The sequence below is a fragment of the Chroicocephalus ridibundus genome, chromosome 6 (assembly GCF_963924245.1).
Source record: "Chroicocephalus ridibundus chromosome 6, bChrRid1.1, whole genome shotgun sequence".
NCBI classification, from domain to species: Eukaryota; Metazoa; Chordata; class Aves; order Charadriiformes; family Laridae; genus Chroicocephalus; species Chroicocephalus ridibundus.
In genome coordinates, this window is record NC_086289.1 from 16,724,214 (window position 1) to 16,747,411 (window position 23,198).

The 23,198-nt window shown below is 40.5% G+C and overlaps 1 protein-coding gene across 1 annotated transcript in view; it reads left to right on the plus strand.

Moving 5' to 3' along the window:
• The window catches only part of LOC134517276 (gamma-aminobutyric acid receptor subunit pi-like), a 46,565-nt gene extending 26,914 nt beyond the window's left edge, over positions 1-19,651 (plus strand). Inside the window, exons 7-10 of the mRNA XM_063338615.1 lie at positions 2,040-2,177; positions 12,220-12,372; positions 13,237-13,430; positions 19,133-19,651. Of these exons, the coding sequence (XP_063194685.1) occupies positions 2,040-2,177; positions 12,220-12,372; positions 13,237-13,430; positions 19,133-19,444 (797 nt within the window). The 3' untranslated portion in view covers positions 19,445-19,651. The remainder of the gene's footprint in view (positions 1-2,039; positions 2,178-12,219; positions 12,373-13,236; positions 13,431-19,132) is intronic.
• Positions 19,652-23,198: the final 3,547 nt, after the last annotated feature.

The window sequence follows — 23,198 nt, forward strand, 5'->3', positions numbered from 1 at the left end:
TTGTAGAAGCCAAATAACATGGCTTAGGGATTTTGTCTCTGAACTTTTTAAACATTTTATAATTAGTAAAATATTAATTCCCTAAATAAAGAATAACTGCACAGAGGGAGCACTCTGCTACTTTACTGAATATTGGGAAGACTCTCCTCATGAAAATTCTTCACAAATAAGAGTTTTGGAATTAGTATTTTCAAAGAATTTTCATAGCAAGGATCACTAAAACCCACTAATTGTTCAGCTAATGAAAATACTTTCGAGCGAAAATGGTTCTATTAAGCAAAATAGCCTCCATTTGGAGGTAGCTTGTCATCACCCATCCAGACATTGGGAATTTCTCTCGTATCGCAAAACTTGGAAGACTCAATATCTTGTAAAAAATAAATAAGAATTTGCTGGGGTAGTCTCTAGTTCTTTGGACTTTATTTAAATACCTGCAGTTCATTTATACTGAAGGAAAGTAAAATGAATCCATACCTGGAGTCATGCATAAAAAATGCTTCTACAAACCTCTTGGTTTCAACTGAGGACAATGCAATCATTTGTTTATAGGAAATGTCACTTTTATTTTTCATCTTGCAAATCTGGGAAATTTCCCAGCATGTGGTTTTAGCGAATGGAGAACTTAGCTTGGATGCATGTGCTTTTGGCTTAGTCTTTTGACACAGCAGTGTTTTGGCTTTAATTGCAATAAATGTGGTAACGCGAGCAGAGATTCCTGGTCATGATAGCTTCTCGGAAAACTGCCAACGATAGTGAAAACACGATCTACGTTTAAAGAATGGTCAGGGAAAGAATTTCCAGGTGAAATTGTCATTTTAATTGGTAACCAGCACAGTGTTTCCTTGAAATGAGATTTCTGAACTCCTGTTTTTCCTACTCTAAATGGCTGTAGGAAATCAGTTCTTTTTTGGTCATTGCAAGAACCAAAGCCATTAACTTAAAAATATTAAAATGCTCTTTTTTAATTTTAATACATGCCTTTTTCTTTGATTCTAGAGCTGTGTTCTTTTTGCAGCCTATACCCTTGTGCAATGTATTGCATTATTGTTTCACACTGTAATTTACTTACAATTGACTGGAGTCTAAAAATAATCATCTGCTCATGTTTCTGTCCCCTAAGCTTAGCTATTAACTTGCACAATATAAGTCTGTCAAATACGAGAATGATTGATCTAAGTAAGCTCAAGGAAAAGATGTTCAAATGCTCCCTGTTAACATGTAAATTACATTAACATAATCTTGAATTAATCATATACACTAGTCTGAAAATTGCTTGCCTTTTAATATAATGGGAAAGAAGGTACAGAGGTATTTTAGCTATGATTGTGCCGCATATTGACAAGTGTGTGCAAAATACAGTTGCCTTCTGATAGATGATTCACGGCCCGTCTCAGCTCCTAATTACTACTTGAAGGTTAAGAGGAAGTCTCCTGGGGCCCCTGAAGCGTGCCACGCTGTTGAGCCTGCAGAAACATCAGCATCGAAGCTGGTGTCCTTGGGAAGCATCCAAGCTCCTAAGCCAAAAAGGTCGTCCCAAGCGATGACACAAGGCCAGCTCGGAGCCCAGCGCCAGCGCGTGGCAGCCCTGCTCCTCTCCTCGTCCCATCCTTTCCACGGGAACGAGCACCAAATGCTCTGCACGGAGAAGCACCAGCGTGTGACGCAACAAAGGGCACACTTAATGTTTAGTCCAAATGCTGGCAGTGCTGTTATTCATAAACAACTGTATTTAAAGCTAGAGAGCTTTTGCCTTTAGAATACCATGTGGTACTAATTTCTTTTACTAGTTTGTCATCTACGCTAGAATAAAAGGTAGAAAAGAGACCACCTCCAAAAAAAAGCTTTTAAATTTTAAGACTTTGCGAGTTATTGGGAGTTTAGTTGCGAACAGGCATTATGTTCTGCCAAAAACTGGGATTGTTTATGTCTAATTGTACTTTCAGACAGACAAATAAGAAACAGCTGAACCCTAAGTGGGCTCAACACAAATTAATTATTGTGTAAAATAAACACTTTTGTTGGCTTGTGTATCACTACAGGGGGTTACAACATCAATGATGTCACCTTTTACTGGACTAGAGGAAATGATTCAGTTCGAGGTTTGGACACGCTCCGACTGGCACAATATACAGTAGAAGACCATTTTACCTCGGTGTCCGAAGCGGTGTATGAGACAGGTAAAAACACCCTTCTAACTTTCTAGGTATAGTTCAGCATACGGCTCTGGAAACAGAGCAGCATTAAGCAACTGCTTTCTCTGCACATTGCTTTCTCTTAGGATGACAGTTTTCATTTTCTGCTAGATTACGTTCTTGAAACCATACATACTTTTCCAGCTGTTACCAGCACAGACCCAGCTAATGTAAAGGTTGAGAGTTTTTGAGCATTTTCTTGGAGGCTACGCATTATCTAAAGAATGATAAACAAGAGATGTACTACTACTTCCACATAACGTCAGAGAGCGTTCTTGTGAAGGAGAAAGAGCCTGTAAGTTGGGCATTTGAACTGCAGAGAGACCAGGGACCCTGGGTATCCAGCTCGGAACAGTTCCCAGCCGTCCTGGAAAAAGCTACTCCGGCTCTACTAGGCAAGTCAAAAGCCTCTATTTACCCATGGGAATTTCCATGATTATGCTGGGTGCTTTTACAACTGCAAGAAGCTGGGTTTCATGGCTAGTGCTTGCCAGAGTCACTCTTTATCTGCGGTAGCCTCTCTCCAGCCTGGTGGGCAGCAGAGCGCAGGTTGCCCAGCCTGAGGTTCCTCTTCCCAGGGAAGGCTCAGAAGCATTTCCACAGACCTACTCTTCTGCTGATCTTAGGGAACTGCTATAGAAAGTTTCCTCTAACTGCAGGACTTAACCTCGTGAAAGAGTCTGCTCCTCTTCATTTTCCAGAGATTTCAAAAGGGCTTTCAAAGAGTTCAAGACCTGCCAAGCGCTCTGTGAGCTACTCTTAGGTTCTTCATTGCTGTTCTTCACTGCATACGCAGTTTCTCCTCTGCTCAAGTCAACATGCCAACCGAAAGGGTGATCTTTGAAGGAAGACACAGACATCCTTCAGAGCTGTAATTTCACCAGAGGATATGTTACTCATTCTCTGTTCCATTGTTGGGTATTTCTGCTTTAATAATTCATCGCAGAGGAACCTTATGATCTAATTTCAAGTACTAATTCAGGCTAAAAGTCAAACTTCTCTACATGGATATAAAAGCAGAAATGAAATACATACTACTAGGCTCCAGGATGACAAAGTATCTTGCTACTTATGTAAGTGACATCTGCTTGCCTTCCTCCTCTTTACAGCTTCTGGGTAAGCAGCATCAGGTTCAATCAAAGGAGAATAATCCGTTACTGCTGTTCTGCCCAGAAGGGTATTAGGGCCTGTTCGCCATACAGGACAGAGGAAGAGGAAACCTGCTTAATTCTTACCACCTTCTAGCATAGAATCCAGACTCTAAAGCCAAAAAGAGTTCTATTATTTTTTTACCAAATAGAATAAAAGCAATTTCCGACTATAGCTGGAAGGGCATGATCAGATGAGGTGTGCTCTTTTCAGTAAATGATGGTATCTTCCTCCCTTTGTTGGCAGTAATCATATGTATAAAGTCAAAAGATACGTTTTCTTTTAATTATACATTTTAACACATGCAACTTAACTCCATTAAAGTTCCCACACCTGCTTGTCTCGATTCTCCTGTTCAGGAAAGCCACGTTATGAAGTGTTATGCAGTACTTTCAAAACGAAATCTCATAAGCCTCTTGATTCTCTATTGAGTCATTATGAGTTAGGTGCTGTTTTCTACAGACTTTTTTTTAGGAAGGCAGTGCCTACTGTAGCCCATATTGAAAGAAAAAAGCAACCAGATAATGGAACTATGCAATCAGTTTAGAAATGAAAAACGATGCTTGGCATTTCCTTAACACCATTAATGGATATCTGAGAGTGTTTCCTAAACAGCAGTTACATTATAAATAACAGCAGTTTATAACAGTTACAGTTCACAAGGCTAAAGCAAAAGATACGGCAGGAGAGCCGTGTGTAGTATTTCTTAACACAGCAAAAAAAAGCAATCAGGATTTGATACTCTGTGAACTTGAACAGGCAGTGCAGCTGCTGCGCAAGTGAAATATTGTACAGCGATGCAAAACCCAAGTTCCCATGCAGCCACCGACAGAGCCAGATTTAAAATGTGGTCAGCAAAATCCCCGCATAAGTAACTTCAGTAAATTTAAGAAAAGGACATTGTGGATTAATCTTGTTTATAGAACAGCATGTATCACATAATAGTAATCACATTATTGTAACTACATAATAGTAAGTCACTTTGAATAATGTTAGCTAGGCTGCTGGCTAGGGTTTGGTGTTGATTTTGTTCCGGTACAGACCAGTTTCATTCTGGACGTAAGTAAATTAATTGCTAGAGCCACTTCCTACATGTCTTTTAATTATAGCCCTTATTCTGCATATACTGATACACTCTTGGACCGCAACACCATGTACGCGCATCAGTGGCTCTTGGGTTTTTATTTTAGCTGTCTAGCCAACACCACCTGCATTCTCAGAGTGATAAACGGTGATGTAAAAAGCTTACATTTCTTATTGGAAAAATATAAAAGCAACAACCGTTACGGTCTAGCTTTTTGTGTAAATAATCTTAGAAATAAGGCTGGAATAGACTTTAAGAATCCATTTAATCTATTCTCATGTTGCAAGGCAAGGTCTTCTATATCTACAGCCTACATCCTGACAGATGTTTCTAGGAGTAAGTTAGACAAACCTCCAAAGTGTCTGCTTCGCAGCCTCCTTAGATGATTCCCCCCCCCGCCCCCAGTGATTTTTACAAGCATATTTTCCTCATGTCTGATCTTGATCTCCCTTGCTGCATTTCAAGCCCATTACGTGGATATGGAAGATAAATTTCCTGCTATTTTTCATCAGCCCTTTCACTATTTCACGACGCACATATCTTTTCTCTGACCAACACTGACCCCCCCCCTTCGTATAAACAGTTTTCTAGATCTCCTGTCTTTGCTATTGTTCTCCCATAGAATTTCTCATATTTTTGCTGATGTGCAGCACCCAAACCTGGGTACCCTGCTCCCATCAGCTATCCTCCATAGAGGGAAGGATTTACTTAATGCGTTTCATGAACTCTAGCCCTCTTTATCCATTCTGGGTTGATATTTGCTTCTCTTGCAGAAAATTATCGTGCATTTTTTGACCTTGTTCAGCTTGCAATTCCGTCGAGTACTCGTCCTCCTTTATTGCACTGTAGCTTCATTTGGCGTGCTGGCAATTCCCCTTCTGAGTGCAGGACTTTGTACTTGCTTTTGGTGCGTTGCGTCTTGTTTTACCCAGGCTGGTTTCGATAGTTGTTGAGAATTTTGAACTCTAACCCTGTTCTCCAGTGTGCTAACGCTCCCCTCTTAAAAGAACACTCGGTATGTCATGATGTTTGTTCCCGAGGAGCACTGGGCACAGGACACACCTCATGTGTTCCTACTGGATAAATGCTTCTATTTTCACGGCAAGCGATAGCTAATTAATCTCAATTAACATTTTTAATTGGAGAAAGAAGCATAAACGTCGTTTAATACTTGGGGCTAATTGGCTGTTGATAGCCATATTTCTGGCCAGCAACTTTCCTTTAGTCTTTCTCTCACTACTGTAACGCTCCTGCCAAGTCTTCAGCAGCAGCAGCGGGAATGAAGAGGCTCAACTTGCCCAGGTCTAGTCTCACACCGAGTCTTCAGAAGGCAGGGAGAGTTACCTCAGGCAGGCAGGGCTCTCAGTGCACTTCCCCGCTTAGAAAACCGTAAAGTCAGCAAAACGGCATATTCAAATGGTGTTATTTTGGCAGAACAGAGGGAAAGAAGAGACAGAAGCATAAAGTCAGTCTCCTCTCGTTGATGCACAAAGACAAGGCACTTGCCCTCTTGAGAAAAAGACTGCAAAGGGAGCTGGATGCTGTTCCTAGTCTGCAGTCACTGCCAGGATTTTGGTGTTCATCACAAATCCTGCTTTAGCCTCCTTGAGCTAGACGCCTCGTCAGACCTCGTTTGGCTATGAAGTGATGAAACTCTGCTGACCCCTGGCCACTCCACGTTACTGGCGTCTCAGGTGGGAGGTCACGACCAAGCCATTGATAAGTTGCTCTCATTTATAACTAGTGATCTGAAAATCAAAATGTATATAAACTATAAAGGGCCTATAAGAGTGTATAAATGTAACTCCTACACAGAGTGTATGTTCGTCAGCCAGTGTCTTTCTCTTGAAATAGAGGCATTACCTCGCTGTGTCCTACAGGCCCATCTGCAGTTTCTCAAGGCTCGGGAGATGTCTTAGTTAACAATAAAACTTTTCTAGGATTTTCATGTCTTTTTTGAGGTATGGTACACTGAGTAACTTTTCTCATTCCCTTTATCAGTTCTTTTATCTGTAATTGCTCTCCAGTTATTTCTGAGAAGATGTTCTTTGCCGTACAGGGCTTGCAAACAACCTCAGAACCCTATTAAGTATAATCTTATCTGGTGGGTCTTTGGTCAGCCTCATCTGAGATTCAAGCAGTTACTTATGCATATGTATTTGTTACCATGTTATGTTGAACTTACCTATCTGAGCTCATATATTCGCTCTTTGTAAGCAAGGTTTTTCACTTGAGTTGATGTCAGAAAGTTTTTCCATCGTGAGTTGTTTTTGTGATGCTTCTGCAATGTAGAACTGTTTAGAAAGGAAAGAGTTTTGGAAAATGCATGGAAAAAGTTACAGTAACGTAAAAACATATGGAAATGCAATGAATGGAATGAATATCAAGGACATTAGAAAAGGCATTTTTTTGTTAACTTCTGGGAAGTTCTTTGTAGTATAGACAGAAATACACATAAACACTTGGAAAACTTTCTGTGGCATAATTTTTTGTAAGGTTTTTTCTACAGGTAAGCTAAATGGATAAATGTATCTCCACACAAACACTACATGAAAGGGTTTGTTTCATTCTTAGGAAATTTGAATTTCAAACTCATTTTTTGTAAAGCATTTTTGTGAACATGAAACACATGTTGAGAAGCCTGGTCTGATCTTTCATTTCTTTTAGTTCACCTCTGAAAAACAAATAGGAAAAGAGGTAGTTTATAAGATCTTGAGCGTGAAGAACAGAAGAGTGATTGTTCTCTGAGGGAGGGACAAAGGAGCTGTAATAATGTATTAACCATCTATATTGGTACTTGTAGCATCCCGCATCAGTCAGAGAATTGCATTTCAGTTGCACATCTTATTTGTTGGGTAAAGGCCTGGACACTACTTGTTCCTTAATGCCCATGTTAATTGTAAATAAGCAATAAAAAACTGCATACTGAAAACTACCTTTTCAGCACGTAGTTAAGGCAGTAAAATTCTATTTAAGGCTTTCCTGTACTGTGCCCTTAAAAGGTGCAAGAAGAGATAAAAATGATGCATTGGTAGAGTTGGACTGACGTGCTTGTGTGAGATGTACATCACACATTTTAGCTGGCACCCAAGGGGTCAGCATACATATTTCATGATGGAGAAGAATGTGCTCTTTGTGCCTGACTGCACACCCTGTGCAGGATACCAAAGTGCCTCTTATGTAAAGTGGTGTGGAGCAGTCTGTTACTGGAGTAGAGTTCATCAAAAAGTCCATAGGAAGTAACTGTGGGGAAGATGCTCCCATCCCGTAACTCTAGAGTGGAATTTAGGAACTACTGACAGCGTTTGTAGAGCATCTGTCCTTCCTTCAGGCGCCTCTGCTGTGACCGTCCCCTGGTCAGAGGGCAGCAGGAAAGAGCAGAGATGCAGCGTTCTGTCATCGACCGGGAACAGACGCCGTAGAAAAATGGGATAATCAAAGAACGAATGACCTAGGGTGATAAGGAGGCCTGTTTGTTTAGGTTTATAACTATTTCTCAGGCAGTGCAGCAATAGTCAGTGTTGATAAAATCATCAGTATTATGGCGAGATCTGTATGAAGAGTCAGATAGGCAGTACTGTAAACTAGAATATTGTTTTTAGAAGCCAAAATTCAAAGGCAAGTTATAAAGAGGAATAAACTACCTTTTTTTCCCCTTCAGAAAGATCTGCCTTAGCCCTATACCTACACCTGCTCAGCTGCTGCGGAGGAGTCTATGCGGGTATAATTTTTGTGATACTGAAACAAAAGTAGTCAGCTGGAGCCAACTGAAATTTTATTTCTTTAACCCCTTTCTACTTTCTAGGGTACTCTTCTATTTTTTCTTTTTTTTTTCTTTTTCTTTTCTTTTTTTTTTTTTTAAAGCAGTGGAGAGCGTTAGAGTGGGTATAGAGACTATATTCTGCTATCTAGATTTTTTCTTCACCTACAAGCTGGAGCTACTGTCTAGTTTTGTATTTCTGCCCTCTAGTAAGTTCTATGAAGCCCAAGTAACTCAGCTTAATCTTTCACTGTGGGGTGACCTAAGTAGAACACCTCACCTTCTGGTGGGTTTGGAGTATGCATACTGACAGTCATTTAGGTTCAGATTCATCTGAAAAACTGTTCAACACGGTAATTTGATACTTTGGTGAGTGCTAACACTATGCCTTTGCCGCAGAGTTAGCTGTCTGCACAGAGATTATTTCCATCGCGCTATCAAATTTAAATCAGAGCAGTCACACACTGAGGTGACATCCCTCATGGGCCAGAAACTCAAAAGAAAAAACATTTCATTTTAATGAAAATATGTTGTTGTCAATAAGACACAAGCAAGGGGCAAACTTGACAGTTTTGAGGAGTTAGCTTGAGCTGTACTTGAGTTAGCTCTAATAAAGCCAGGACTGGGATTATGGGAACCTGCTTCGCTTTTGATCTGACTGGTGGCACCAGAGCCTCAGAGGTGCAAGTCAAAGGCAATGAGATACAGCATTATTCTCTCATATGCAACTCATGTAATAGGAGCAGCAAATCTGTTTCTCTTTAAAGATGATAACTTCTGGTACATGTAGAGTGTAGATGAAAAAAGGACTGTATCTTCGTTTTGTCCCCTTGCTCATTTCTTTAGCATGATAAGTATTGCATTGCATGCTTTTTCTTGACAACTACTTCTTCCTTCAGTTTATTACAGGAGGAGCTCATATGAATTCTATATATAGGTTGCTTCAAAATTTCCATCATAAAAGCTCTTCTGAACTCTTTAGAGAAATGCTGACACTATTATTATCATGTCCATGATGTATCTTTGGATTCTGGCAAGCAGAAAGTCTTAAGGTTAGAGAAATGCCTTTTCTTTGTTCCCCAAAAAGCCACTCAGCTATAAGCTGTTACATCTCTATTTCTCTTTGTTGTTCACTGTGCTTCGGGAATTTCTGGCATCAGGAAAAATAACACAAAAGAACACAGGAGCATTCAAAAGGCTTGTCTACACTTGGAAATTGCGGCAAGGTGGCAAAGTGTGACTTTCAAGTTTGATATTTTGAACTAACCTCCTATGTACACACTTGGCTTTTATACTAAGGTGAACGGAGATACAGTTTTAGGGCGCTAACGAGGAGAGGCTATTGCTGTATAGCTATTATCTATCAGCTATTTCGGAGTTTTCCTCCTTAAAGGTAAGCTCTGAGGCTGAACCACAGGAGCGCCCAAGTGGCTGCGGTACCCTGCAGGAAGCACAGTCCAGTCTCTTCAGCCCCCTTTGCTGGGTACGTGGCACCACATCCTTCCCTTTGGGCTGCACAGAAACACAACGCAAATGACTTTTGTGGCGGATTCAGTCTCCTGCTGACGGCTGGCACCCTCTGCGCTCTCACACGGGCTCTGGGTTGCCACCCTTCCCTCACTCAGGGTGGCCCTGCCGTAGTCCTTTGTGTGCTGGTTGCAACCATGGCACGGCAATGATGGCTTTGGGTATAAACACCGCAGAGAAAAATCTTGTCTTTCGATTTGAGTTACCTCTTTTGAGTTCTAGTTAAATAGCAGCCTAGAAGATTGCAAGCAAAATTAATAAAATCCTTAATTTTTATAAAGGTCTTAAATGCTTCCTCTTACACACTAGGAAGCCACAGATTTACAATTGCCTGTACAACCCTAATTCTCTTTCCCTAAATGTGCTTTATGCTATAGTCTTTTATTGTACCGAATGAGTGTTTTTCCACAGCGCTTGATTTAGTGCAAGGATGAGTGCAGACAGAAGCAGAAGTAATGTTGCACAGTCAGCTGTAAGTTTTGCACTTCGTAACTTTTGAGTGCTTTACTTTGGTCTGCTTACACTTAAAATCAATTTTTGTGGGCAAAATGACTTTTCCTGAAACAACTGCATTGGTAAAAATCACAGTATTGATAGAGATACACTACTGTAACATTCCTCTTTTCACATAAAAATGATGATAACAGTATAAGTCATCTTTGTATCTCCTGCCTCGTGGAGAGAGTTAAAGTCTACTGTTTGTCTTTGTATCCTTTTCTGTATCAGTCCGAGACCTGAAGAACTCAATATGTTGAATTTACAAAGAAGAACCCCAAGTACAGTGTATTTGTACCTTCAGGAGGAGCAAGAGCTGACTACCAGAGAACCATTTAGTCCGCTACTGAAAAGGCGGAGTCAAGATGACAGGAATCTGGAGTCAGATTAAGATCAGAAATTAGGCATCCATTTTCAACAGACAGAATTATTTTAGTTGTTGTGCCAGGCTACTGAGAGAAATGGTGGATGCTGCATGTCTAGATATCCTCCCGTTGGGTCTGGATGTCTGCGTGAAAGGTGGACTCCGTTCCGATCCAAGTGATTGAGTTCAAAGCAAGTGAATAACTGGGGAAATGTAATGACTTGTGATTAGGGTCAGACTACATAATCTAGTGATTCTTTCTGCTTTAAAGAGTTCTATGAAACCTTATTGTCCTCTGGATGTCATTTATACAATACTTTTAAAGATGGAAATTTAACCATCCATTTTCTAGCCTGGGAGCAAGAAGATGTTTCTTGGCATCCCTTACTTGCACTTCAGGCTTTTAAAAGTACTCTTCTTGGACTCCACGTCTCACAGCGCACCTGAGGGATGCACAAATAGCCCATCTATGCATATATGGTTGTTGCTAAAGTGCATTTACTGTTCTGTAGTTCTGTCCTTTCTCACAGCACTCAGCACTGGAAACAAATACAGGTCCTGGAGATCATCATTTGTTGGATTAAAATAGATGAAGCCAAAGCTATCTGACCACAGTATACTCGAGCGTTACTCTCTCGCTGATATTCTGGTTCAAAGATTTTGTTTACATAATGTTTTTTAAAAAAAACTTAAATACTTTAATACTTAATTCTGAACTTTGCACGTTCAGTCAGAATAAAATGACTGTTCTGTACATTTCAGCTAGTAAAAAGCAAGCTTTTGCCTCTCTCTGACTGGTAACAATATCCGATCCTGCACTTTTGTTGCCCAAACATCGCCAAATTTTGCTCGGTTAGTGAGCTGGATATCCAGTTCAGGCTCTGCTTACCAGTGTGCTGCTCCCCAGTGAAACCCAATTCTGTCTTTCGACTGTGGGCCCAAACATTCATCTTCTGGAAGTCCCTCATTTAGAAGCAAACCATTTGCGCCCCAACAGTGACACTGCTCACAGCAGCGCTACAGAGTGCGCTAATGTAAAGCAGAACTGGATAGTGAAGATGCAAAGACACTGCTTGTTTTTAAGTGGAATATAAGAGGTAGCTCAGCGGGACCAGAGAAGGTGCCTTTGATCCACACCTTGAGCAACAGTAAATGAAAAGAAAAGCAAAATAAACCAGATATATGAGGCGGTTAAAGATAAGGACCCATGCTAACTTCATAAAATTACAACAGTTATGATGCTAGTTCATATAATAGCTCATTGTGGTAATTTTTTATGAATAACCACAGCTAAATAGATATGTGACTTCAAATTTCCTTGCATTGCGTTATATAATGAAACATCCTTTCCACACGTTCATGGATTTATTTTTTCCTTCACTAATCCTCAGTGAATTTCCAATTCAAGACATCTTTAATGAAACTCTGAATATGGTGACTGGGTGTTATACATTTTGATTTTTTCCTTCAGTTCAATTTAGAGTCTTCATGATAGAATTTTTCAGTGCAGTGCTTGATTTTTTTTTTCAAGCTTGTTTGTTAAGCTTTTGCTGCATTGTAATGTGCAGCAGTAATACAGGTTGTTAATTTGAAGAACTTTTTATGAATTGCACCTTCACAATATTTTTTTTTTCTGCTCTTTCCACAGGACGTTACCCAAAACTAGTGTTCCACTTTGAACTCAAGAGAAACATCTTGTATTTCATACTGGAGACATATGTACCATCCATCCTGCTGGTTGTGCTCTCCTGGGTATCGTTTTGGATAAGCCAGTCATCAGTTCCAGCCAGAATCTGCATAGGTGAGAAGCCGATAAAACAAAACAAACGAAGAGCTGGATCATTAAGGTGCTTTCTTTATTGCACATACATGGCATCCATTTCCAAAAGTTGCGAACGCTTCTGAGTTTTATGGAATTACTTTTCTGGTTTGCCATCTGCAGTACATCGTGCAGATTCCCCGTAAAGCTTCTTAACTAAGAAAACGTCTTTGGGAGCTGCTGGAGAGTTGGAGCCCGGGGAGGCTGCTGAAAGCAAAGAAAAAAAGCTCAGTCATTTGGGAAATAATTTCAACATATTCAAACACGTGGCATGCACAGACAGAATTGTGAGGCTTTTGTGAGGTCTGATGATACATACTAATTAACGCGTGAATAACAAGAGAATTATAAGAGATTAAATATAATTTCAAATAAAGGGTATTCTGAAAGGGAAAGAATTCACATCAGTTCTGATCAGAGTGCAGGTGGGGTGGGAAAACCACTCCTACACGATAGGGAAGAAAGAAAGCTTGCACATCAAATGGGGCCAGTGGGCAACTGCACCAAGGAAAGTGATATCTGAATGTTTTAAAAGGGAGCATTTGCGTCGTATTGTATATATCGCATAGCAACGTGTTAATCATAAACACCCATTCTAAGACACCAAAATCTCTCTCATTTGAACTTCCAGTCTTTACAGACATTCTTCATGAGTGTTTTTAAGCATTTAGCTTCAGAAACGCAAGTTCATTTGAAAGCCTTCTCTCCAAAACACGCCACACTAAATGCTGTGGCACACTAGGAGTTCACAGAGCCAGGAAGAATTGTCTCGCAGCAGGGCCCTTGCAGTAGCAGCTCTCATTGCTGTCTGTTTTATCGCAACATAGTATTTTTCACATTCCACAGGTGTTACCACAGTCCTTACTATGACAACACTGATGATGGGAGCCAGGACTTCACTTCCAAATGCTAATTGCTTTATAAAGGCAATTGACGTGTACCTCGGCATCTGCTTCAGTTTCATCTTTGGAGCTCTGTTAGAGTACGCCGTGGCTCATTTCTGCACTCTGCATCGACTCGGTTCAAAGGAACTTCCAAAGGTATTTTAATTCTTTGATTATTGTCCTGCAAAACAGGCTTCAATTATACCTGCTAGAGAATGAATTATCTTAGCACTAATGGTAAATGTATTTAAGGAAGTTTCTATTTTAGAATAAGGACAGTGAAATCAGAATAACCTTGAGGAAAAAGAAAAATTGTTTGTATACCTGGAACTTTTTGGAAGAGGTCAAATTGAAACACCTTTCCGTAATGATTCTCTCTGTTGGCATGGACTTTACAGCCATTTATCAAAAAACATGCTAGGCGTGTCACAAAAATCATAGGCGCGTCTCTGCCCAGCAATGGCATATACTTACTTGCAGTTCAGAAATTTGACTGAACTTCGTGACTTGATCTTACTGTGATACAAGGGGGAAAAAAAAAAAGATTTTATCACATTCTGTTTATGAAACTTGCATGTGCATGGTACTTGAGTCAGTTTACTAGCAGGCAGCTTCACGTATTAGGTGTATCAGATCCCTCTGTTCTTCCGCTTACACCTTCTCTTTCAACAGCTGAAGCTCAGACTGGGATCCACTTTCTGTTCTGTATCGTTATTATAGCAGCACTTTTTGCTGCTCCACCGAGCTTCTCAGAACTCTGAAATACTGTGAAATATACTTGAAATGAAAAGGGATCACTTCAACACAGGCATTTTTGAGTCTGCTGGTTGTCAGCTTGCTGAAATAATTAGGACAGGTTCATGAAGAAGTTTTGTCACATCTTCCATCTCCAGTGTTTAGCGCTGCTTTCATAAGCAGTGAGAAAGAAATCACAAGGAAGTTGGAAGCTGATTGTCTTGCAGCTTTTAATTACGGAACTGAATCTAATATGCATGATAGAAAAGAAAATTTTAAGCAGCTTATAAAATTTCTGGACGAGTAGAAAAGTAAAACATGGAAAGTGAGAATAACAGGGGAAAAAAAATGCAGGAAGAAGTTTGGTTGAGAGCTGTAGGGATGAACTGCCAGAAGAAAAGATTATTAACTATTGAAGATAAACTAGAACAGAGCATCACAAATGCTTAAGCAAAGCTCCTTGGTAGGCTCAAGAAACAAGATATTGAGTTCAAGAGGAGAAGCTTAAAAACAATGAAGATCAGCCAAGATGTTTTGTGGGGTTTTTTTTTGGTTTGGTGTTTTGGTTCTTTTTTTTTCTTTTTTTAACTGCTTAGATAGTAGAACAATTAATATGGGATTTTGGCTGTTCGCATGAGAGGGGTTCTGTACATGCACAGGGATGTGTTCAAAGCTGTCCTTTGATGATCTAGAAGTGTGGAGAACAACTGAAAAATGGACACAAAGCTGAGCCACCCCATGGGTTTTAAAAGACAACATCTAAGGGGGAATGTCTGCAAATGGGCAAATGCTCGTTTCGAATGAGGATTTGAGTAGAAAGCCTGAAAGTAATTTTTCTTGGCAAGGTAGCATCAGTGACAATTCCCTCTGAGCATATCCATCTTGTGAAGTAAGTGGTTGTCATTTTGCTCATAAAGCAGGAAAAAAAAAAAAGGCAGCTTATTGAAGGTTTCGGTAAGAAAATAAAGTGTTTCATTGCTTGGATGATTCAGCATCTTTGGATCTGTGAAGGGCACTTAGGACCACCCTTGCCTTCACCTCCCTGCGCCAGATTCCCTTTCAGCTGGGGCACGTGCACTAGTGCTTGCAGGTGGGGCAGACATGGGAACTCAAGGACTTGAAAGATGTGGGGTAAGGGGAGGAACAGCCCTGAAATGAGGAAGGAAGAAAGACTTAAGTCACAGTTTTGTGATGGTCGTCGTGACCGACAGGGGTGGTCTGTCACTTCAGGCACGTTCCTGCCTTTTGCTGTGCGTCAGGAGCAAGCAGCCCAGTCCAGCTCACTTCTTGCCCACACAAACATATACGGGAAGGGGGCAGTTGGTTGGTCCTAGATAACTCAAGACTCTGTAGAATAAAGGAAGTGCCTGTCATGTCCTTTTCCTCCTGTAGCCAAGGACAAGCACCGCTTACTGAGCGGGGTGCCGTGGAGAGCACACCTGACTTGTATTTCTCATTTCTCACTGAAAAAAAAAACCAAACCATTGCAAGGACAGAAGTAGCAGCTAAAGTCTCATGTCACTGTCTGGCAGCTACTTAACATATTTCCGTGCGAGTATCGTCACTATAAATGTTTTCTCCTCATTATCGTATTCTCTTGTGGACACAGGTTAATTAGAAATCTCACTTCCCAGTTTGTTATTCCCATATGAGAGCTGATACAAAATTTGCACTCAGAATTATGTAAATAAATGTAGGAGGTGAATTGAAAATGTAACCCTCTGCCTTGTACAGGAATTAGTTGTACTGGCTTGCTTTTTGGTTTGCTCTTTAAAGCAGCCGGGCACTGACATATCATGTTCTTTTGAGGCCTTTGGGGTCTCCAGTTTAGAATATGAGGTAGTGAAAGAGCTCCTCATATCCACGCTCTCGAGGTGTCTCGCATCGCGTGAACCAGGACCCACAGAGACAGCTTCAAAGCTAACGGCAAAAGCAGAGGAACCACCTGCTGCAAGGCGGGTCAGGCAAAACGCGCCATTCACGTCAACATTCACTGACTGCCCAAACGGAGAGGTTTCCTCTCCAAAATCCTCAGTTTCTTCTCTTTCATACAAAGGTGTGAATTGTGTCTCCTATAAAACAGAGAAATTCTCCTTGGCCTTCCTCTGTCTTTCATCTAAGCCGCTCCCTTTTGGTCAGAATGGAGGAAAGTTTGAAAGCTGAAAATAAGGTTACAAGGGGAGCGTTCAGTCTCCGTGGCGTTTCTGGGCAAGCGTCGTGCCGTCTTTCTGAACACCGCATAAACACCAGGTGTGCAACACTCTAGGTTGAAATATTTTTAATCTTGAGCATCTTTATTATTCAATGGGAGTGACAGCTTTCCTCAATTCTGTTGGCTGTTAGATGTCAGCAAACACTTCAGTCAGTATAAACAGTGGCCACAGTGGCAGGTGCCATACCCGGTGCTTTTCGGGTGACGCTCAGTACCTTTCCTGGGTGCAGTTGATCTTGTATCCAAACAGAGCCCTTAGTGCCAGCTGCCATTTTCTCATTGACAGCTGGAATCCGGAGAAAATAGAGTGTGACATTTAAAACTAAAGCCACAGTTGAACACTTGCAGCGCAATTTTTTTAATATAATGTAAACCAGCTTAATCATTCATCACATTCAGTTCTCCATAGCGCGTTGGAAAAGTCCCTTGACAGTCCCAGTTTATAAGACTGTAGTTCTTTATAAACTAGGAGTTGTGGTTCTCCTCTATTCCAGCTTTCTCCTTTTCAAGCAGTGTGACGGGGCTCTCCTGCTGTAAACTCCTCTCTGTTCCGTGAGAGAATCAAGTACACATGCACCACGTACGGTATTTTCTGCTTAAGTAATAACTGCCTCCTGGGAAGCAGAAAGGAGTTAAGAACAGCCTAATAAAGCATCAGCCTCCTGCGAATTGTTCACATACGGTTGCGTGAAAAGAAAAACGGCACGTACGCGGGTGTCCTTCCGTGCTCTGCAGTAAAACTAATTCTGTACAACTTTTAGCTGGCCCTACCTGAGGGACAAATAGACTCTTACACTGAATAATGCCCCAAATCCTGCCAGTTTTGAAGGATAGATGTTGTTTTTCTCTTTTATTTTTTTTTTCCCCCTAAAAAATGAGCAGTGGAAAAAAAGTTGGGGCTCTTCTGACAGGTTTCTTTATTTTATTAACTTTTGAAGCGCCGAGTGCATTCATTAAGCTGCCGCTCCGGTGCCTTGTTCCAAGTGCCAGGCGCTGCTGACAAAGGCTCCTCTGCCGTCCCTGGTGCTCGCCTCAGCTGGCTGAACTTTTTGAAGCCGAAGAGCCAAGGTATTTCTAACAGAGTTAGGCCCCCAAGTAAAACTCCAGGTTTGAGGTTTAGTACTACCTGGGGGGATTGCCTAAGGTTCAGGCTGGAATTTTTAGGGATTGATCCTCTTAATGCTTTATGGGGAGATTTTTATCCTGGCCTTTGGTTTCCAAATTCTCACGTAGCTGCGGGAGGCTCGGTGGAGGATGAGCGAGGTTTTGTAGTCAGTGTATTTTTAGGATGACACGGTGTGTTGAGCTACGTTTATCTCTCTCAAATAAAATATACTGGAATTTTTTTGGCAAATTGAAAATGAAAAGCAGTAATAATCCCTTTTTCTAGCTCCATCTGTTCTGCTTCACTGATTCACAGCAGTCTGAGGACATTGTCCAGACTCCACTTTAATTTTCAAGGACATTACTAATTTTAGAGGAAGAAAGGCTCAAGAACCGTGCCGCCCACAAGTACCCTGGGCAGAAGAGCAATTCTGCACCGGTATGGAGATCATTCAGGTGGCTTAATGAGCTTTCTTTGACTTTAATAGCTGGGAGATTTCTAAATGAGCTTTTTGTGAGGCTGTACATCTTAACTTTTCTAAAGTTTGTCCTTGTCTAATCTATTTCTTCTCATGATGCAAACGGAAAAAGAAAATTCCTCAGAGGAAAGAGATTCTGCATTCTACGTTTCACAAATAAATTTTTAGCCTGCTCTTGCTTGTATGCCACTCATTGAGTTGGCAGGTAATAAAATCATCGGGAGAAGATTAACGTTTATGTACACCTGCCTGAATTAAAATGACCCCTCCTCCAACTGTACAAATTTAGGTTTAGTTTAGATACAAAGCTGGAGCCAATCTTTGTAGCTTGGATCTGCTGGTATCTCTGCAATACCCCAAACCAAACTAAACACCCCAGAACTTCCAAGAAAGTTTGCGTTTAGAGCTGAAGCTGCAGCTGATGTCTAATCCTGAGTCCTCTGAGTCAGTAACAGAAAACCCACTGACTTCAAAGGGTGAAGATTTCATACATGAACTTCATGGCTCCGAGCCATTTCTAATCAAAGGAAGAAAACCCACCAGAAGGCTTATACACCATTCTCCAAAGAGCTGTCTTGATGCGGTGAAGCACATAAAAATGTGTTTAACCTTAGCATAACTTTGAACTTAAAGTATGGGTTTCAGGACTTGAAAGAAAGCAGTACGAGCTATTTAGTATTGAATTACTTGTGGGGCTTGTCCCTCTTTATGATCCTCTTTTTTTTTGTATGCTTTTTTTCTTGCTTATTTGGGTTTCGGTTATTTTTTTTTTTTTGGAAGTAATTTGATTTTCATCACAAAGCACTGGGAATAGAGTAGCCAACTGCACAAGGAAAGTGTCTTGTATTCCAGGGTGTTTGATTTGGGGTGCAACCAGCTTTACTAGCTGGTTTGGCAGCTCCCCCACCTTCTCCATCTCCAGACTGGGGCTTTGCTTTACCCATTTTCTAGACACTGACCTTTGCCAGGATTTTCCCTGAGCAGAAGACAGCTTATTGTTGTGCATTTCATGGATTTGCTGCTGTCTTAAGTGGGCCATATTTGAACAAATCCAGAGCTTAGTGGGCCATATTTGAACAAATCCAGCTTTGCTCAACAGTCCTGCGAAAGCTTTTGCAGTAAGATGGTGTTTAAGTCAGTGTTTTTCCCGTAAATTGAGGCTTTGAAAGCTGAAAGGAGCTGACTGGTGTGTGTAGGTGCTCGCCCTTGAAATCAAGGAGTGAGCTCCAGGAGGAGTTTGTAAGAAAAATTGTATTATTTGCTGCAGCTCTAAAGTAAATAGGCGATGAAAAATGCACTGAAGTACCTGCTATTTTGTTTCCTGTCAGGATGAGGATGAAGAGGCTGAAGAAGAGAGGAATGGAGTCCTGGCAGCAGTGGCTAACAGTTGCAGTGCCCCTGACAATATGATCGAGACCGACTCAAACAAGAGCAGCAAAACCAGCATCAATGGAAAAAAGGAGAAAAGTAAACGCAGTGGGTGTAGTTCACCAATGTCGGTAATGAAAAGACTTTTCTGTATCTTTGATTGCTTCCATGTTAAAAATCCTTACCACATAGACAACTATGCCAGATTTTCTTTCCCGTTATCATTCATCATAATTAATGTACTTTATTGGGTATATTATCTGTATTTCTAAATGTTTTAATGTGTAAAATCGGTTTAAAGTTTAGAAAGTGGCTGTGGGAGGGGAAGCTGCAGAAGAATGAAGAAGTTGCATTTGGATAAAGGGATGTGAAAGGACATGCCATCTTTTCAAACATTTCTACAAAGTTTCTTGTTAACTCACTTTTCCACTGTTAAATGACTGTCATCCCAAACTGACTTTCCTATTAGCATGCATGTCCCATATTAAACCATTTATCAAAGGCCAGTAAGTCCTTTTAAAATATTTTAATGGTCAACTTTTTGTAAAAGAAGAGTTATATTAAACTTGTTTCTGAACTGCATTGAATACATTTAAAAATAAAAACAATGAAGTGTTGTTTTCCTGCAATGCTTTCAGTATTCAGTTCCTTCTAGCTTTGTCAATAATGCATAAATTTTCCAGATTATGTAAGAAAATGTATAATTGCAGATCACAGTGTTTTTGTTTCATAGCAAGAAACAGCTTTGAAGGCATGGGATACCAACACAAACCAAACAATATATTTATCTTTGTAAAGTCACAAATATGTATTGAGACTCTTCCCTACTTCTTTAGACAGAAGTCCCATAGGCATCAATGGCTTTTCTAGATAAGTGCAGGTCAGAATATAGAAATGGACTGAAGGCACAAGGTTTAGATCCAGAGAGATATTTTTCCCAAGTGAGGACAGACTTAGGTGTTCGCCAGTTCTTAATGGAATATGGCCATTATTCCTGACGTTTATACTCCATATACTGCTCAGTCACAACTGCCTGGGTAGCTATTATGCAGAGGAAGAACTATATATGCTTAGTTTTCTGTTTAGGAAATTCCTTGAGTCACTTGCCATTAAAAAGTTCATGTAAAGATGAAAAAGTTTGCTTCTTGAATTGAAAAGAAAACGCTGGGTATGCAATAACTTTTGATGAAAAAAGGGAAAGTTTTACATGGATGAAACTAATGACCCACGTGAGAGAATGGTTACACTTGACGAAAAGCCAGAACAGTCTTTCTGAGTGGGTGCTGCATTGACAGATACTAGAAAAGTTATTGATGTGGAAACCTGTTCCTTATACTGCAGTCTGGAAGTTTAGTTAGTTGCATGTATGTGTATAAAAGTGTATATCTGCTTTTTATAGGCTGTGTACATTGACATTTACGGTGATCTGACACACTGCACACATAGAAATGTATTAAAAAGCCCCCCTAATATTGAGGCTCCGATACACCTTTGTACCCGTGTGCTGCCTGCGAAGGACACCGTTACATGAGAAGAAGGACAGTGCAAAATACCAGCGTGGGTTAGGTTTGCCCCTGCTCACATTGAAATCCATAAAAATCATTGCATACTGGTAAACAAGTATTAGGTCAGTAAATCCCCTCAGTATTTTTATTTTCTAAATGGGTTGTGTACTGAAAGCTTGTTTCTCTACTGTTATCGCTAACACCTTTTGCAAGGCTTATTGAGGCAATGCGATGTCAAGAGCAGTCCAGTGGCTTTTGGTACCTTGTGGCTCTTCTGACATTCATATAAAATCAAACGCATTCAAGAAATCAAACCAAGACTGCCTGTATGAAGGACAAGCAAAAAAAAAAAAAAATTTTTTATTTAACATCCTGTTGTTGCAGATTTGACCTTAAACCCTTCATTCAGGAACAGATTCTATGAGATTTTTTTAATGGAAATGAGGCGTGGAACTGGACTCTGAGATCTCTTTCCAGTTCTTACTCCCATAAAATTCACAGAAGGCATGTGGTAAAGCTTTGTACTTAGTTTCTTAATTTTGAAATTTACGTTAATCTTGAATCTTTTCAAATGAGTTATCCACATGTTGCAAGTTACCTGTTTTCGTAACACTAAATTTGGGAGTTATATTTACTACAAGCATAAAGTAAGCATTTAGAGTTTTGTAGCTTTCCATTAACTTGGAGATAATTCACCTTAAATATTCTTTTAGAAAGCTGTTGAAGGTCTGGACAACCTTATTTACATTGCATTAACTGATAACAGGGTCTGTTTTCCTACTGATGTGCTTGCTAATTGTCGGCAGAGTTTGACACTGAAGTCCCCCATGTTTTCATGAAGGAATAGACTGCACAGCCAGATTATTTATTATTCTGCTTTGTATAATTCTGCATTAATTACTAATTTGAAAAAAAAAACTTGGGTTGACATGAATTTGGGTAAGTAAAAGGTGTTCCCTCCAGGGTACAGGGGAAGAGTATGAAGAATGACGAACAGCGTTTAAATTATCCCACTCAAACATACAAACCTGCCTCCAGAAACGATCGAATTCCTTGGAGTTAGCTGGAAAGGCTCTTTGAAGTAAGTGGCATTCCTGAACAGTGCATCGAAGGCTAAAACTCAGAGGCAAATTAGAGATGGAGAAATCTCTTTTAGAGCTAAGAACAGGGGCTAAGGTTGAGGCTGAGGCAGTCAAGGCTGGCCTCGGCGATGAAAATGGCTTTTTCATACCTGGTGAAAAGGAAAGGGGAAAGACTTCGGACTTACTGCAGTCATTTTCTGGTTGATAGTTGTCTTGCTTACTTTGATTTGAATGTTTTCTCATCAGGGGGCCTTCTCAGACTCATAATTCAGAAACGTCCTGGTGTATTTTGAGGCCGCTGGAGGCAGATGTACAACCGGGGACACGAGGCCGGCGAAGGGGGTGGCGGCACGAACTGATGATGCACCTCCATGTAATTTACTTTGCCGTTAGCAGGAGGTGCGCTACTTCAGACGTGTCTGAAGGCAGCAGCCAGCCCAAGGCGTACATTTCCTTCCTCTGGAGAATACCTGCAAGCCTGGTCTTTTGGTTTAGCGGCCATCTCACAGGTACCTAAGCATTATGCAGACTAGAAAAACGTCTCTGACTTCAATAAGCTCTTTGGTATTATTTTCTTTCTTAATGGAAAAGTAAATCTATTATGAAAATAAAATCCTGTGCTGAGCTATTTCCTAAAATATAACGAATGAAAATTTTGGAGATTGTAGACGTTTGAAGGCGTTAATCTTTGCTACCTTTCCACTTCGGCAGTTATCTGGTGTGTCTCTCTGATTCGGCTGTGTCGTATGTAAGTATCTCATGCAGCCTGCTTACTGGGATGCTAGTTGGGATGTTTTGAGAGTATTTGAAGTATTGCACCTAAATCAAAAGGGAAATACTAAGAAAGATAACACTTTAGAACAGGCATTCTTTAGCGCTCTCATAAACTAAGAAGGCATTTTCAATGAACATCAGAAAATTCATTTTAAAATGTAAACAAGTAAATACCCCATCTGAATACTCCAGTCAACACATATGGCAAGCATAAGATAAGGGCATCCATCTGTTGAGCTGAGTAATCATTTTCAGCATAGTGGCCTTTATTAACAGTGCAGCGGTAACCTAAATAGGTCTCTTTCCTTCCTCGCATGTCTCTTCATTGTTTGTGCTAATTATTTTAAGAGAACCATCACGTCTTTTGGCGTGGGAAAATGTATTTAAAAAATGATGCCCCACGTTTTCACCCTGTAATTCAAAAAGAAATTACAAAAAAAGATGAGAGATTAAAGACAATGCATGTAACAGTAAAGCTGCTGACAGCAGAAGAAAAAAGGGTAAGATGTAAACCTCCCGCTTTGTGCTGGCAGCTCTTGGCAGTGGCGTGGTGCCGCAGAGCGCTTAAAAGACCTCTACGAGCGCAATCTGAAGAGGCTACTGGAGAACTGGAGCTGCTGGTACAATTCACTCCATGCAGCAGTAGATGGAGCTAATTAACTACT